We start from the raw sequence: 18,769 nt of genomic DNA on the forward strand, positions 1-18,769 counted from the left end.
CTAGACAAAATTAGGATTTTACCCCAAAACCCTGATTAGACCTAACCTGAGACCTATCTGACTTCCTGACAGACTTACCTTATTTCAACAATCTCAATCCTCGAGAGGACGCCTAATAACTTTCAAAATTTGACTGGACTCAGCTTGAAAAACATTCCGAAGAAACCCCTAAGGTTTAGCCTTAGCCCAGACAGACAACTCACTCACTCAAGACCCTAAAAGCAGAGAGAAGAACAAGCAAAACAAAAAGCGAAAAGAGGGGGTCCCCATTTTAATGGGGCGATGTGTGAAATGGTCACAATAGGCACCTACCCCCGTTTCCTATTGGTTCTCATGCATTGAATGTAATTTTCTCATTGGCTAAAAGGTTTTGTTGTAACAAACCCTAATTAATGTTTTCATCTTGTAATCCTAGCCATTCATTCTAAATCAATCTGAGCCATTGAAATGTAAAGAGCTCCCTATATAAAGCCTTGGCTCTTCATTTGTAAAGGTTAATAGTCAGAGAATAGTAAGTCAATAGTTGACAGTAAGTGAATAGTTAGTCAATAATAGCTAATAGTTAATAGTTAGTAATAGAGGCCAGAATAGTAGAATAGCAATTAGAGTAGATTAAGAAGAGAAGGCAAGACATTGTTGCCTTAATTGTAAAGACTTCTTTTCATTGAAGATATGGTGGAATATGTTGTTTCTTTGCAATGTGCATGGTCTCTTGTTGAATCTTCATTTTTGATGATAGATGATTAAATTGAGTGAAGAAAATTGTTGAATGCACCTGTGTGGAATCTGTCTAGCCCATACCACTAGCCTCTTACTGATGGTAAGTGCACCCTGCGTGGTCAACTGGCATAAAATGAGCTTAATCTTAAGTCGTTACACGTCTATTGTTCATACATTATCTTGAATGGTGATCATTGTCAGATGGTGTACGATTTGAACATATTGGAAGCATCCCTTAGAAGATCGCACTGAGTTGGTGTTGAATTGTTCAACCTGATGGTGAGACCCAGCCTAGTAGGACTCCACCTAGTCATTCATCCATTTTCTCGCATTCTAGGTAGTAGAGTAGACGTCCTGAACCCTGCATCTTTTGTCATTTGTTTGTCTTCCAATTAGTTAATAGGACTTGTGATTCCAGCAAATTAGACGTTTAGGTCATTGAGTGTAAGTCCCCTTGTGATTGCAGCAAAATCACATCATACCGCGAAGAGCTTATCCACGAGTAGAGATCCTACATAACAAGAACCTTGAAGCTTCTCCGATTGATCCTTCTGCGATATCTTCAGCATTCGGGAGCTTTATTCAAGAGAGGATAAGGTACCTTTAGGTATTTTATTCTGTGTTTGGTCGTGTACAAAATACACATCAACAATCTCCTACTTCCATCATTTATATCCCTTATGTCCCCCTTTCCTCCAACATCCCATTCCCCCTCTTTCTCCACGTAGCAGCTACCCTTAACATTTCTTACCACTCCCCCCTCTTATTTCTCTCCACCGTATCACATTACATGTTGGGCCCCACACACTCCAAAATAGAGAATTAAATAAGTTTTTTTTCCTAAGGACTATTTGTTGGGACCCACCAACCACTGGCTGAGAATGTGAAATCTGTTTTTGTTTTGATATTGCATGGGCACTACCAAAATTTTGAAATGAAAGAAAAGGTTTTTAATGAATTTTAAATAAAAGGGAGAGCATCCACCTCACTCTACCCCTTCATCCCTTCCACCTTATTTTAATGCTGTTTGAATAAATAGATAAAATTTACCTTCTTAACATAATATGATATTAACTGTCACTGACTTGATTAAGAACATCTTAATTTATATTCATTGATGCACAGATCTGAATTTAAATATGTATATCATACTGGTTGATATATACTCTAATGTTAACTCAGAAAATTCATGCTTATACGTACCTGACACTGAACTTACCCGTCTTTATCCCTGCTAAAAGACTGACTTTCTTGTTCCCCTCGTGTCTTCCCCCTTATTCCCATTTGCACAGGGGGGGTATTTATCCCACCTCCCCATGTGGTGAAGAGTCACGATGGTCTCCTAATAGGCAGCACCCCCCTTTTTGAAGAGTTGCTGTCCCTCTATTTCTGACGGCTCTTCAAGAAGTGCATCGCTTCATATAAAACCCGATTTGGAACTATTCAAACCACCCTTTAAAGAATGGTTATCGGGACTTGGTAAATATAGGGGTTAATTGGTTAACAGAAATAATGTAAGTTTTAATACAAAGCACCATTATAATATAATGTGTATTGTTAATATAATAAAATCATTCAATAAAAAATGTAAATTGATAATATAATATTATTTATTGTTAATATAATAACATCATTCAATATAAGATGTAAATTGATAATAAATAATATTATTTTAATGTTAATGTGATATAATATAATTTTGATATGTTTTTAACATATAATTTTATATGGCAAATACTATATTAATTATTTCTATTATAAATGTAGGGACATGACATGGATCTAAGGCAGTCAGGTATATGTCATGGATTTGGAGGCATCAGGAATGTCTCCTTCCTTGGCCAGATATACTAACTGGAACTCAGCCTATCAATTTGCTCTACTAAGGTATTACCCTCATTCAATCATTCCAAGTTCATTGATTTAGCATGTTCAATACTTCGTCTTTAGATAATTGCTCCCTTTTCCTTGATTATTCTTGACTTCTAAGTTCTGACCTAAAAGTATCCCCTTGCTTGGCCACTTGACCTGATTTGAAGGCTAACCTATGAGGCATCATCCTATTGATTCACTTTGATCTCCATTCATCACTCAAGCTTTTGAGAGCTGCTATGACTTCATTCTAACCTAGAGAGAGAGATGACTACTATCAAACTGCCCAAGACCAACACCCTGACCTGACCTAGAAGTCGCACTACATCCCTCTCAAGCAAGAGGCTAATAGCTCAAGAAACTAGCAGATTTGACCAGAGGGGATTTCTGACAGTTCACCATAATAAATGTGAGAATATATATAGGCAAACATAATTTGGAAATTTATACATTGAGTTACCTATTATCAAGAGTATTCATAATTTCTGTATGTAAATAATTAATAAGCCAGATAAAAATATATGAAAATCAATTCTTCACAAATTACAGACTTGATGTGCCTCTTCGATCATAGCACTATTTGGTACCCAAATTCAAGAACGAGGATGCAATCCTAAAATGAAAAATCCTCAAATGTAGACAAACTTAAAAAGTGTTGTCTATGGATCAGAAGGATAACAATGACAATAAATCATATTCAAGATCCCAGCAGATTTAGAATGGATCAACCTGACATACTGCAAAAGGTGAACAAGATTCCTGCCCAAGAAATTCAATTTTGATAGCTACACAATCAGATATTTGATGACAAACCTCTTCTGGATGGGCAATAGCATAATCGTATTGCTCCCTTGTAGCCTCATCCTTAAGAATCTGCAAAAACAATAACATATGTGATTCAATTGGTTGCTGATGGTAAATTTCAATATAAATGTGATTCCAAGATAAAAAGCAGTCACATTTTCCTTCTCTACTACTGAATTTCAATAACTGAGAACCAAATTCACCTTCTGGTTTCCTTCAAGAGAAATCTTGCATAAGAAAGAAAGGATTAACAATCCATACAAATGGAGAAGATTAACATTTGACACTCCTCCAAGTACAAAATCTGTGTGATACCCATTAATACATTTTTCCCAGGAATTGAGCAGAGAAAATATAAACTTAAAAAAAAAGAATTCAAAAGCAATTACATTTAATTTAACCAAAACATAGGGGAGAGTCAAAAGGTATCAATGAAAAAATACTGAGCATAAAAAGGTAACCAATACTACCATTTGGTTGCCCAATATTGTTGCATCTCAGCAGGCATAAAACATAAGAAATGTAGAAATCTATACATAGAACCCATATGCTGTCAATAATAGCAAAAAAATGTTTAGTGGAACATTTACAGCCCTTAATTAGCATTAGGAGGTAGAGGAGGGAACAGCATGATCAAACCAGACAATATTATTAATTCACACAACAAAAACTTCTTAAACTTCCTTTCATAAATTTTAAAACACTTTTGTTGAGACATTATGCCTGGCTTCCACAATAAGAGATTGTCATGCAAGGAATTCAGCATCACTGTGGAAACTTGTGCAATGGCAAGGGCCACCACCTATAACCTGGCTTGTTCTTGCCCTTCCCCTTTCTTGCAATGAACAATGGTGTGGCTTCTAAGTTTAGTACAAATCTTTTGGAATTTTGTTGTTGTTTCTGCAGAAGAGAATTCTGCTTCGACATCAAAGGCTTGGAAGTAGCTTCCTGTGTGGGCTTGCTCTTGCACGAAGAAAAAACTTGTGCTTAACCTTTGGCTCTGGTTGGATTCAGTGCAAAAATCTTACCCCGATGCTTCTGAGGTTAGAGACTCCACCATTGCACGGATGTAAGACAATAACCCACTTATGCACTTGAGCACCTTGTTCTCTTTAGGCATGTATTCATGCAGGCACACAAAGTGATCTTATAACTCGGTGTATATTCGGATATTTACCTACAAAAGAGAACAATATATACAAAAATAACACAATGCTAAAAAAAAGCTATAAATATGTTTATATTGATCACAAAAATCATAAGCCTCTTTGAGGGGGCAACCTCCTTAAGAACAATGCTCTATTGTAATATATGATTCCATGATGAAATTTTTAAATTATAGCATCAATATAAAGTCCTCACAAGGAGAGGCCTAGACTTACAACTAATGTGGGAGGAATGCACACAATGTAATATTAACTACAAACTATACAATTGATTATTACAACACTTAAAAGTATTAAAGGTTAGGACATGAGGGTGCTAACATGCCCTCCTCCTAAAGCCTTTGTCCTCAAGCCTTGAACTAGGGAAACTATTATTTGTAGAATGTATTCATGTGGAATCCGCCTAACCCATACCACTAGCATCTTGCTGCTTGTAAGTGTGCCTTGTGTGGTCAACTAGAATGATGTGAGCTTAACTTCGAATCATTCTACACTCATTGCTTATGCATTAACTTGAATGGTGATCAATGTTTGATGGTATTGATTTGAACATCCTTGAAACGTTCTTAGAAGATTGCACTGAGCTTGTGTCAAATTGTTCAGTTTGATGGTGAGACCTCGCTTAGTAGGATTCCATCTAATCATTAATCTATCTTCTCACATTCTAGGCCTTAGAATAGACTCTCTCAACCCCTCATCTTTTGCCATTTTTTCAAACTCAAGTTAGTTTAGGAAACAAAGCATCACCATATTGAAATATCGAATGATCAAGTTCCAACAAATCAAGCATTCAGGCATTCAAATGTAAGTCCCCTTGTGATTATAGCATAATCACATCAACCAACAAAGCTTATCCACACGTAGTGACCCTACATTCATGAACCTTGGAATCTTCTCAAGTGATCCTTAAGTTAATCTTCAGCATTTGAGAGATTTTGTTCAAGAGAGGATAAGATACTTATGGTATTTTATTTTGTGTTTGCATGTGCCTAAAAAACACATCAACTAGATCCCAATCCATCTCCCTTAGCAAATCTATTAGGCAAGGTTGCCCCCTTGCCCCTGCATTATTTGTTATTGCGGCTGATGCCATCCACTATCTCCTCAAGGACTCCCTGACCTCCCCTAAGGTAAAGGGTATCACCCTTCCCAATAACATGGACCTGGTTAATGTCCAATTTGCGGATGACACTGCCTTCTTCATCCAACTTGAGGAAAACAATTTCTCCTCCCTGCTGGCCAAACTTAAGATTTTTGGGGATGCTTCAGGGGCAAAAATTTATGCCCCCAAATCCATGTTGCCGGGATGGGATGACTCTCCACCTCAATGGTTATCCAAGTTTGATTTACAGTGGGGGGGTCCAACGAAACAGATCAGATATTTGGGTATCCCCTTCGCTGTTAACCCTTGTTTGAAAAATATGTGGCTTTGGATCAAGGCTAAGATAGATAACAAATTGAACAGATGGAATAATTGCTATCTTTCCCTTGCTGGAAGGCTTCAAGTTTGTCAGAAACTCCTATCCTCTTATACCTTATATTTCTCCTCAGTTTGGATGTTCCCTAATTATCAGATTAATGATATCCAGAAGAGTATTAGACAGTTTCTTTGGTCTGATGGTAGAGGCAATTAAAAGTGGCATTCGGTCAAATGGGGATGGTCTTGTCTAGAGAAGAAGATGGGTGGCTTGGGGTTGTGTAATATCCCCCGTCCTTTGAGGATTTGAAAACAAGGAGATATTTCCTGTCTAGGACTGTCTGCTTGCTATTATTTGTGTAATCTGCTGTGTCGGATTTGTTTAAGTTTGACAATGAATTCAACATACAAGCAATATCTAATGAAAGAATATTCTATAATGATTATCTTCAGATGTATGACATTGAGAATGCATCCACTACCAATTTATCACACAAATTGACTCAAATAATCAGACACATAGGTCTGCTAGCATTGTATCGAACAGTTGACATAAGTCCTCAGTAAAAGTACACGCAATATATACCAGACTCAATGCGTTACTATGGACTCTATAAATGATTCTTATAATGCAGATTAAGGGACTAGTTTCAAAGCATCTACAAATACTTCAGACTTCTTATTAATCACTTTCTGAATTTCAACTACATATGGCAACTAAACCACACTTAATTGATCAGAAAAAATGACGATGACTGAACCTGGTCAAATTGCTATGAAGGAGGTAGCAATATCCTTGTCTAACAGCCCAATCAAGCTGATCTCTGATAGCCGTCCCTGCTGCTATACTTTTCAGACTGAATTCCCTGAAGATGGTAGCTGAATCTTTTACAAATACACCAGAAATAGACACCAAAGGATGCAGATGTAAATCGTCTTGCTAATTGTGGAATTTGGAAGTCAAGGGCCTAGGCAAACTGGCAAAGTGTCAAATCGTACCATCTGGGTGTGCCGCCTTTACTGCTGTAAGTGGTAAGTTTGTAATGTCACTGAGTCTGCATGCAAAGGACCCCAATTTGCCTCCAAAACTAATCGGATCCCTCACCAATGACAGCGCCTTTCTACTTGGGAGATCTTTAAGCAATCACAAGCATCATATGGTGAAAATCGATGGAGTATAGGGTGGCGGACCTGCCAAAGTTTGGACTCACCAAAGAAATAAAATAGACACCAATCCCTCCAATAAATGATCACAAAATTATCGCCTTGTCCTCCAATGAATTATGGAACCAATTGCAATCAAAATCAATGCATGTTTGAAGAGATATGAGCCAAATCGTGGGAGCCAGGGTCTGCAACCTTCTGATGACAGCAAGATATAAGCTCCGATCTGCCTCCAAAACTCCTCAAAAAATGTCACCTAAATGCCAAGAAATATTGTTGTTTTATTCTTGCTTAAGGATATGCATTCAACAAGGCAGTCTTCTTCAAATCTGAAAATCTGATAATCTGAAACACGACAAGATCTGATATGAAAACTCCAATTAGCTCATATGAGATGACTGAAGTGTCATCTCCTCAATGCAACCCCTCGAGAGATCTTTCAACCTCTCAGTTATGCGATCAATGGGAGTTTCCATTCCAAAAGACCCTTAGTCTGCAGACACCAATTTGGTTCTACAAAACCAACTTAACTCAACAATAACAAATCCAAGTCTGCTTTCCCCACCATCTCCCTCTTCTATTTATCTTTTTTCATAACTCGTCATGATACACCTTCTAGAAGGGGGTAGGTACACTTCATTGATTTATTATAAGTGACTATTCATTATTATTTTATTTTTATACTTTAGTCACTTTTTAATTAAATTAATTAAATATAAAGTCATTTTTTAATAAATAATTTATTTTAATGACTTTATAAGAAATTAATTTAATTAATCCCTCCTTATACCTCCTATTAGCCTAGCGGCTAAAATTGGGGACATTACAGGTTGGAGGACTAAAAGCTCCAAGGCATCTCACTTGCTACCAAGTGGATATTCAAGGCACTAGAAGGCAAAGAACCCTGGAAGATCCTTGTTAGAAATAATATTAGTATGGCTGTTCCAAAACGGGCAAAGGGTTGGAAACAGCTCCCCTTTGTTGACTTGGTTGCCGGTAAGTTCCCTATTTCCCCAGCAGGATTCTCAGTCTTTAGGACAATTTGGAAAGCTTGGGAATATACTAGACATATGATTGCTAACAGTGGGGTCATGGACAAGAATAATTCTATTGCTAGTGAAAAATCCATCTGGTGGAATCTTATGCACAAAGATAAACCCTTGGCTCTCATCCAAGGCTGCTCAGCCAAAAACTAGGCTAAGAAGGGCATCGACACATTTACTGATATCATTTGTAATGGTGATTTGATTTCTTGGAATGATCTCCAGCAAAAATTTGGTCTGCTCCAATTGGAGGACTTATGTTATGCTTAAGAATTCTTGTGGCATGGTTGATCTATCCAAGCCTTGTGTAGTGAAGAATGATAGAGTTCTTTCCCACACATGGATGGATGGACCGGCTCTGCCAAAAGCCAATGCTAAAATGATTTACAATTCCATGCTCTCTAATGATGATATTATCTTGTATCTTAACTCCACTTGGAATTTGCATCTAGATGGTAAGGAATGGTGTAAAAAAAATTATGTTCTTTGAAAGTCTTGTATACCTCCTAAACTCAAGTGTTTTAAATGGTTATTTTTACTTCAGAGATTACCAATTAAACATGCTCAGGAGGACAGCCATATATGCTCTATTTGCAAGATTCTTGAGAATACTATGCATATTTTCTTCAATTGTTTCTTTGCTAAAGAAATCTGGAATTTGTTTGACATCAACTTCAACAGTGTTTTCTCCTTTACTGATGTTGTTAATGGATTCATCAGAGGCACAAAAAAAAACATTAATAATATCTGGTCCCTTCTTTAATGTGAAATACTATGGACGATTTGGAAACTGTATAATGAGGCTAGATTCCAAAGTAGAGAGAGGATTCTTACTGAGTCTCTTAGAAACTAAAACGTATGTTAGAGAAAGTTATATGGGAAATTACAGAAAGAGGATTCGGGAGCTCGTTTGCTCATGCTTGCTTATTTTTTTATATTGTACGAGTTTGGAGCTTCTTGTTGGAGCAAACCCTATGACGAAAAACCCTAAGGGAATCAGTTTTGGTCATGAGAGATCTACCCTAGCTCATTGCAAGTGAAAAACATAGGTTTCACGCAAAGACTTAATGATTGAAGATTTAATTTGTAAAGTCTTGCAGGCCAAACCAATTATGAGTTTATTTGCAAGAAACTTCAGGAAAATATTGGGGATACCATCGTTGAAAGACAAGTAACTGATAATGGGCAATTTCCAAAGCCAGTGAGTGGGGCAATCAGCAATCTTGTGCTGGCCTTCACACACCCCTTCTGCAAGGACTAAGAGTATTCTCCATTTTTGGAGGCCAAAGTTACTATTGTGGGGCATTAGGGGCAAATCTTGTTGGACATTTCATGGTATGTGTTGGAATCCAAGAACACTGAGAGGGGGGGGTGAATCAGTGTTCTACCGGAATGATCAATTTTAACCTTATTATAACATGCATTCACCAACCAATAAGTCGGTACATATAAGATTGAAAGAAGTAAAGCAATCAATAAGCCAATCACACAAATGAATACCATAACACAGAGAATTATACGTGGAAAACCTCAAAGAAGAAAAAAAACGGTGGGATTTGTGACCCACAATATCAATCTACTAGCCATATGAAAGAGATATTACAAAATATGGGGGCCTGCACATGCAGGTTACAGCCTAGAGCACACTACTCATCACAAAAGAGTCTCATTGACTACAGTTACTCTAAATAAGAAAACATAAAACTGAACTCATAAAATGCATCCGCTATGCCTGATTGAGTTCCGGTTCAAGCTCTATCTGTTACGGTTCCGATACCCTAAACCCTTACCGGAATAACCTCTTACATAATCAACATTCCTCGCATTACAATTATCTCTCTCACTCATATTACATTACTTCATCATATCACAAAATAATCTAATCAACTGACCTATATACCCTTACAACCTTTCATGCCTTATGTCGGCTTACATAGATAATTACAAAATGAATATACATGTCGGCTCAATACATATTTACATGAATATCAAAAACAATTGCCGATTGCCGAATCTCCCAAATGATGTCAGCCTCCAATACCTGTATCATGATGAAGTTATGTCGGCCTGCAATGCCGATACCCATAGAATTCCTCCTACCGATGAAGATACCTACTGGTGCCGGTGCCGGTGCCGGTGAAGTGTCTGCCGATAAACAACCAAACCAAAATATGAAAGCCGAAACATGTTGCCATCAATGACAACATATTGAAACCAATCAAATGAGTGTCAATTGCCAACAATCTCCCCCTTTGGCATTGATGGCAACACTCATGTGAAAAATGATAGTGGTTTCCATCTGTCGGTTTCACCCTGAGACTGCTCCCCCTGAGCTGAATATCCATCTGTGATCATGATCTATACAAAATACTCCATACCTCCATATCTCTCGATGTCAAGAAAATATTTTTCACCTATACCTCCTTTAACATCAATGCCAAACAAAATACCAAAAACCGGGATGAAGAATGAAAGACTATACAAAGAATGTCCCTGGAACACCTTACCGGAGCTAAATATATTTGAAAATTTCCGGATCGGCTTTCTCCAAAAGCTCTAGATAAGTATCCCAACCGGATTTGAATGTGTCGGAAACAGATACAAGTCCATTAAGCATGTGAGAATATGAACCTTATCCTTAAGTTTTGTCGGTGTGGGCCTACCAACCAAATCAATACACTCCTTATGTACACTTAATGAGTCCAACTGGGGACTCACCAATCCTCTGAGACCTCTAGCTCTTCTTATAATTTTGTCTTTATCCCTCTCAAGAGCTGAAACTTGAGCTTCCAATACCAAACTCTGACCATCAATAGATGTAGTCAAAGAATTTGATCCATCAAAAGAATTGACTATACCTACAATCTTCTCCTGAGTATCCTTAATCCTTTTATCTAAATCTGTTGTAAGTAAACCTGTGTTGCAGCATGCTTTGCAAATATTAGTACATTGCCTTAAAGCATTATCAATCAACTTCAGTTTATCAGTAATCTCTTTCTTCTCCGACTCAATCATCTGATCAAATGTTGCTCTCTTGGCTTGTGTAAACCTCTCCAGTGCTTGTCGGTTAGATATCTGGTGTAAAGATTGAAAATCCTTAGAAATGTGCTCTGTGATTATTTTGAGCTTGCCGGATGGGCTTGCTCCTTTGTCAAAATGGCACTCCAAGACAAGTCTATGCAAAATTGGGATTGATTGATCAATAATTCCTTTGTCCACAGATCCTCCCTTCATCATCTTCTGTGCAGCCATCATCATGAGCTCAAAAGAACTCATCTCGGTTATGTTTTTCTGCTCTACCTATGAGGTGTCAATTGACAACAATGATGTGCTCACAGTCGGTTCCCTGCCGGATTCCTCTCCCTTCTCCTTTGATGGGTTATTAACTTTTATAACTTCCTCTTTTTCATCGGTGGCTTCGCCACTTGGTGCACTATCAGTTATTGTCGGTTCCTCCTTATGAACTGCGACCTCAACCTATACATTTTGATCCAGAGGACTATTGTCCTCAACATTTGTAACTTGTACACTCTCTAAATCTGTTGATATCTCAACATTTGTCGGTATCACCTCTGTGTCCTGTACATTAGATTCTATCGGGGGCTCTATATCCAATATCTTAATATCTTTCAAAATTGTAGATGAGGTACCCATTATACCTTTACCTTTCCCTTCAACCGGGATGTCTGTAGTGTCAGTTTTAACCTTCGGTGAAGTGTAGAAACCAGGGTTTTCAGCAAAGAATTGGACCCATGCCATGTGAGTCTCCTTGATTATCTCATTAACCCTTCCTAACATAAGACTAACTATCATGTGCTTGTTGTGAAAGATTTTCCTGTCTGCAGCCTCGAGTGTCCTATCCAACTCCTTTGGAGTAATAGATCCACAGGTAGTTAACAACTCTTGAATCTTTATCCGCTTATCCTCCTCCATAGCTGATAGTCTTCTAGCATCTAAATTGTCATATAGTTGTGTCGGTGTTTGCTTCTCAATTTCCAACAAAGCTTTCTTATATATATCCAAATATAATAAAACTGCTTCCTCAACTTCTCTTTGTTCATCATTATCTAAATGCTCATAATAGAATTGTACATTTTTCAACATACCATCCTTAGTTATTTCATCTAACAATTCTGCACAAGTCTTCGGTGGAATAATAGTTACATTACCGAATACAATTGTCAGGTCTGTGTCATCCATCTTCCTTCTTCTTCCAGTACCAGATGGAGCAAAAGGTGTTTCCTTTGGAGCTCTCTTCTTTGTCGGTACCTTGATTGTAACCTTCCTAACCAGTTGCTTCCTTGCTTCCTCCTTGGACTCTTCACCTTTCTTCCTCAATACCCTCTTGAATGCTAAGGGTGTGTCGTCTTTAGTTACAGAGTCTGATGGAATAGGCTCAATAAAAACTTCAGGCTCTTTCCTTGTCCTTCCTTTTTTCGGAACAGCGTCCATTAATGCTTTGATGTCCTGAGATACTTGTTCAACAAATTTGCATGCCTTGCCCTGTTGTTTCTCCCTCTTCTTCCGGTTAAACTCAGTTTGAACCTCTTGCTTCTTTTGTTATGCAGTTGCCAAAGGATTTCTCAGCTTCATCAATAGGTGCATCAATTAACATCTTTGCATAAGCATCCAAAATCTGTGCATCAACTTCATAACCCATCTCTTCTATCCATATCTTCTGGGGTTTGACTGCTTCCATCAAGGTTTCATCCTTTTTAACCATGAAGCATATCTCGGTTGAGTATTTCTCAACATTTTGTTGTGGAACCCTTTCTCTAGATTTCATAGCCTTCTAGAATGCCTTGAAGTAACCCCAAACCTTATCATCTCGCTAACTACCTAGAGTAGCAATAGATTGTTTCAGTTGTCTTCCTACCGGGATATCAAATGCCCATTGTCTCTTCCCAAAACCGGGAGTTTCATTAATGAAAAATAGCATCAAACAAACAATAAGATTTCCATACCGGAATGTCCCCTTCTTCTCTCCTTTGATCTTCCCTAGGTTAATTAACAACTCATCTAACATCCATCCACAGAGATCTATCTTCTCATTATCCCTCATGATCTTATGTGCAGCATATATGTAGGAGCTAGAAACAGAGTTAAGACGATTGGATTGAGTTACCTTGTATCCAATAATCATGCTACCGAATCTGATGTCTCTATCTGTGATGGTGCTAACCCTCATCGATCGCCGGTCCGATGTTGCGTCGGTGAGTTTGTTAACCTAATCATTAGAAATCTTTTTCTCCGAATGCTGACCAATATGTGACAAACCGGCAATGGCCCTAATGGCCTCAATCGAGATCTTATAAGGTATGTCCAACCAAATGAATTCTCCATGCACCTTGCTCAAAACATATCTAACAATCTCATCCTCAAATTCAAGAATATCCATAATGTCGGTAAACCCTAGATCCTCAATGTGCTTGTACTTGGGCTTGATCTTTCCGGAGTCTCCCATCAACTCGCTCATATACATGCTCTTGATATCACTGGTACCCAGATCCTCTATGTGGCAGTGAATGTATGCTCTGACATCTTCCACATATACAACTCCTTCCGGGACACAGGAAAAAGAGCCAACCGAATCATCCAATGTGGCAATATGCAGACATTGTTTGAAAATCAGCCTAGGACAATCCTTAACCTCAACAACAGTAGGATTTGCAATAAAGGTAGGTGCAGAGGATGATCTCGCTTCCATGATGAAAGATAAATACCTGAGAAATAGTTGTCAGTGAAACCCTTAAGAATTCTTCTGATCGCTGAAGAAGATATCGATCGCACTAAATCGCCTTAGACTCACTCTTAATCGCTCTTAATTGCTTTGAATGCAAGGTGATCAGAAATGAAGTGGATTCAACCTTTTAACCTCCAATTAACCCTAATCCATCATTGATATGAATGACTCCTGGTGAAAGATACCGGATCTCAGTCGAATATCTCCATGCCGGATAAACATTTCCAATGTCTGGAACATCTTCCAGAACTCCTTTCAAAGGGCTTAAGCAATATTATCATGAATTTTGCCTACCCCTAAGGCATCTGCCTCAATTACCGGATGAGCTTCCTACTAGTGCAAGAGCAACCTCCTCTGTCGGTTGAGTAACCGGAGCATTTCCATCTGCTGATTGATCATTTGACTTCCCGACCCATTTCTTGATATGATCTTGTCGGATTTCATTGACCTTCTCTTTTCCTTTATCATTTGACCCATCATTGTTAACCGGTGGATTTCTGCTTCTACAGAACTTAGCTATGTGTCCAACCTTGTTGCATGCATAACATGTAGCATTGTTCTTTTGAATTGCTTTGCTAAAACCGGTATAATTGCTTGACTAGCACCGATTAGCCATATGTCCAAATTTTCCACATGCATAACATTTAACATTCATTCTGCAATCTTTTGTCTTATGACCATACTTATTGCATTTATAACATTGACCGGGAGCAGAATTATAGTTTTGATTTGCTCTATTTCTACATTGCCTAGCCATGTGACCAAATTTATTACAAACAAAGCATCTACCATTAAATTTGTAAGCATTAAGCTGCCTTACCGGTGTCTTTTGATTCTGATCTTCATTTGTAGTACCAGAGCTCTCACCTTTTTCAAATCCAAGTCCACTAGAATCTCCATTCTGTCTTTGACTTTTCAATAATTCATCAAGCTATGTTGAACTAACCTTAAATTTGTCCTTGTACTCACTTGTAATAGTCAGATCATCTCTCAGAATTATCATTTGTCTTTCAAGTTCTTGTGCATTACTTTGGGATTGCACTAAGTCTGTTCTCAACATATCATTTTCATGAACCAACCGGATGCATTCTTCAGATCTATCTTTCAGAGATCTCCCAAGATTTTCTTCATTCATCTTCAGGTCTTCAATATCCTTTGACATCCTCATAGTTAGGGCTTGCATTTCATTCCTCTCCACCTTTGTTACTGTTGGAATAGGGATAAGGGCATAACAGACCATGCCTTCATTTGCCATGTTCTTCATGAATTGCTTCCCTCCTAATATCAACACCTTGGCCTCCTTTTGTTTGGTCTCCTCCTCACCCTCCATTAAAGGTAGCAACTCAATCACCTTACCATCCTTGGTAATGGAATATGTATTCCTAGCACCATCATGTTGTGCCTTGAAATCAAACTGCCATGGTCTCCCAAATAGGAGATGGCAAGCATCCATCTTTGCAATGTCAAACATCAGCCTATCTCTATAGGTTCCAATCTGGAATTCCACCCAAGCCTGCTCTTCCACAACAGCTTGTTGTCCTTGTGTGAGCCATGAGACCTTGTAGGGGCAAGGGTGAGGTAGTCTCCTCAACTTCAGTTTCTCCACCATCTCTAGAGACACAAAGTTCTCAGTTAAACCGGAATCTATTAGGACCTTGCAGACCTTTCCACCTGCTTTGCAAGTGGTCTTGAATAGGGACTTCCTCTGTGGGGGTTCTCTATCAGACATCTTCATAGTGGTTACTGCTCTTCTGATCATCAAGGCTTCACCTCTTTCAGGGTATCCATAACTGTCAGGGGTATTGACACTTTGGTATGTGTTTGTACTTGCCACACTTTGGCAGTCAGCCTCTAAAATCAAGTTACTTCTTCTTTCTCCCATGGAACTAGTAGGTTTCTCCGAGCATCTATTAGCCATGTGTCCTTGATTGCAGTTATAACATCTGATTGGACCTCTACCTTGAGATCTCCCTCTAAATGGTGGTCTTCTTCCTCTGAAGTTACCTCTCTGATTGTATCCTCCATTGTTATTGGAACTACTCTCTCCTTTAGATCCTTCTTGACTGGTTTCACCTTGATTTCCAAAACCATTTCCTTTACTCCTAAAAAAATTTCTTCCTCCCCTCTGCTGTCTTCCTCTTCCTTTATTATTCTGCTCCTGTCTCCTTTTGATCTTCTCTTCCACCTTGATAGCAAGTTGATGGCATCTACCAACGGTATCCGGGCTAAGAAGGTTCAATTCTTCTTGAATGTTGTACCTTAATTCATTCAGGTACCGGGCAACTTTCTCACTTTCTTCCTCTTTTGTTTTAGACTTCATGCATAGCCTCTGGAACTCCTCTATATATGAGTTCACATCCATCTCCTTCTGCATGAGGTTTTGTCTCCTCTTATGGAGTTGTATTTCATAGTCTTTGGGTACATAGGCCTCTTTGATTAAGGCAACCATCCTCTTCCAAGAAACAATCTTGGGCTTATTGTCCTTCTCTCTTTCCTCTTGGACAAAGTTCCACCAAGTTAGGGCTGCTCCCTTCAACTTGGACTTAGCAATCTTCACCTTCTGGTGTCCTGGAATGTCTTCACACTCAAAGAAACTAGACAGGTAGTCTATCCAATCCATCACAACATCTGGTTCCATTTTCCCAGTGAAAGTTGGCAAATCAATCTTCTTCTCCATGGTTCTCCTCTCCATGGATTTGAGGGCATTAAGGAAGTGCCTCTGGTCAGGAGGAATCGCCTCTTCCTCCGGCATAGGGATCTCATCCTCATCCCCTTCATCACAACTACCAATGCCTCCATCTCCCTTCCCATCTACTCTGCCTCTCAACCTCTCTGGCTCCCTCTGCATTGCCTTGCAAGCAGTGGCTTGCTCTCTCACAACCTTTGCCAATTCCATGTTGGTGATTGGTCCTCTAGGGACCTCTTCTTCTTGTCCCTCTAACATCTCTCAATTCTCTATCTCCTTACTAAAGTTGTTACTAACTCTGATACCACTTGATGCAGAGCCCTCCTTGGTACCTGCCATACACCTCAAAATGTATGACACTGACCCCCTAACACAAGAATGGGGTCCTATCAAGGCAAGGCTCGACAACTTTAGTTCAATCTTCTCACCATCTCCAAGACTCTTGCCTACTCAATCAAGGGTATCTTACTACAACACACTCCATGATACCTCCAAGGGTTACAAATCATTTGCACACCGGTTTTGGGTCATACAAGACTTCCTAAGGTTAGACAAAGCACCGGTTGCAAGGGTACATGCTCATTCTTTAAGAAACTCACCCAATTAGGCCTAGTTGCTTGTAGCCCTATTTAGCAGGTAAAGAGACCTTAAGTTGAAATTTTCCCAAACACCTTGGCAAACAAATTATGGATTCAAACACCCTTTTGAAAGTTATACAAGTCCCCAAAAGGAAGGGTCAAGGTCTGGAAAATAAAGGCCTTTGCCGGTAGGATGTTGACTGTCCTAAAAGGGCTAATTAGGCCTCTTTTGTGAAGCAACTATGCTCAGATGAATGAACCGGCCAATTACAATCCCATGGGCATGTTGGGAAACATAAATCAATAGGGATTCCAGGGTTACACGCTTGGAATCATCGCCATTTGCACACAAGGTACTTTTGTTTGTTCAAGGTCTAGGTAGCCACATAGAGATGTCTACCTAGGGTCACTCCAAACACTTCTCTCCCTTGCCCACTCTGCAAAACACTCTTGGAAACCTAAAATACATTGACCATACTTGCCTTTCACCAAATCCCATGAGCCTCAGATTGGTAAAGTGCAAGATATGGCCATGAAGGAGGAAAAACCCAAGGTAAACCCCGGTTTTCCGGGTACCTACAGTAAAACTTGAATATCAGGAGCAACACACACAATCAAGACTTCAAATCAAAACCAAAACAGAGTTAACTCTCCTCTCCAACCTATTCACATCATTAGGAATGGATCCCAATCCGTACAGAACCGTACCACGGACCAAGACTCCAGAATTGCAGGAAAAACTCATAATTCTATTAGTTTGTTGGCATCAAAACTCTTCTCCGTACAATCACCTCTTGGAAATTGGATCCACAAGGTGTATAAACTATTCCTCAACTGCTCTCAACCGAAAATCAAGAGGTTAGAGCCGTTGGAGGAGTTTCAAATTAACAAAATGCAAAAAGTGCATAAAAGTTGCTCATGACAACTTTTGACAACTTTTGCAAAAGTTGTCAAAATATCATCTTTCGCCTCCTAATGCCTTGGGTCAAGTTCAACCCCTCCTAAAACATCTTAAAGCACTTAAAACCAACACATTTGATCCCCTATTGTCCAAAAGTCCTAATTGGCTCATAGAAATGCCAAAATAGGAGTTTTGGCTCACAAGATGGGGTTCATTATTACAAACATATAATGCATGATTGAAAACCTATATAAAACATCCTAAAGACGGTTTTAATGCCTTATCCTCCCTTCTTAGAGTCTAACTTGTCATCTTGAAGGGTTTGATGAGGTGCTCCTGCACCAATTTTTCTCTTCATTATCTTGATTTTGTAGAAGTTCCTTCCTCTTAGCTTGAACAGATGACAACCTCTCCTATAGGATAAGAATGAATTCCTGAGCAGAATTCAATTCATCTTGTAACTTCAAGTTCTTCATCCTTTCAGCATCATAATCTTCAAGTGCTACCTCAAGTTGCTTCTCCAAACTCATATCCATGGATTCCGGATTCAAGATCTTCCTCAAGCTGTTAAACTTCCTCCGAGGCACAAGGCTCTGATACCAATTGTTGGAATCCAAGAACACTGAGAGGGGGGGGTGAATCAGTGTTCTACCGGAATGATCAATTTTAACCTTA

At 38.9% G+C, this 18,769-nt stretch overlaps 1 protein-coding gene across 6 annotated transcripts in view; it reads right to left on the reverse strand.

Moving 5' to 3' along the window:
* Nucleotides 1-18,769, reverse strand: part of LOC131044098 (dnaJ protein ERDJ7) — a 178,166-nt gene that overhangs the window by 147,821 nt on the left and 11,576 nt on the right. For all 6 annotated transcript variants that reach the window (XM_057977381.2, XM_057977366.2, XM_057977357.2 and 3 more), the window contains exon 4: nt 3,406-3,465. In XM_057977381.2, coding sequence (XP_057833364.1) covers nt 3,406-3,465 — 60 coding nt within the window. The remainder of the gene's footprint in view (nt 1-3,405; nt 3,466-18,769) is intronic.

Source organism: Cryptomeria japonica, chromosome 6 (assembly GCF_030272615.1).
Source record: "Cryptomeria japonica chromosome 6, Sugi_1.0, whole genome shotgun sequence".
Taxonomy (NCBI): Eukaryota; Viridiplantae; Streptophyta; class Pinopsida; order Cupressales; family Cupressaceae; genus Cryptomeria; species Cryptomeria japonica.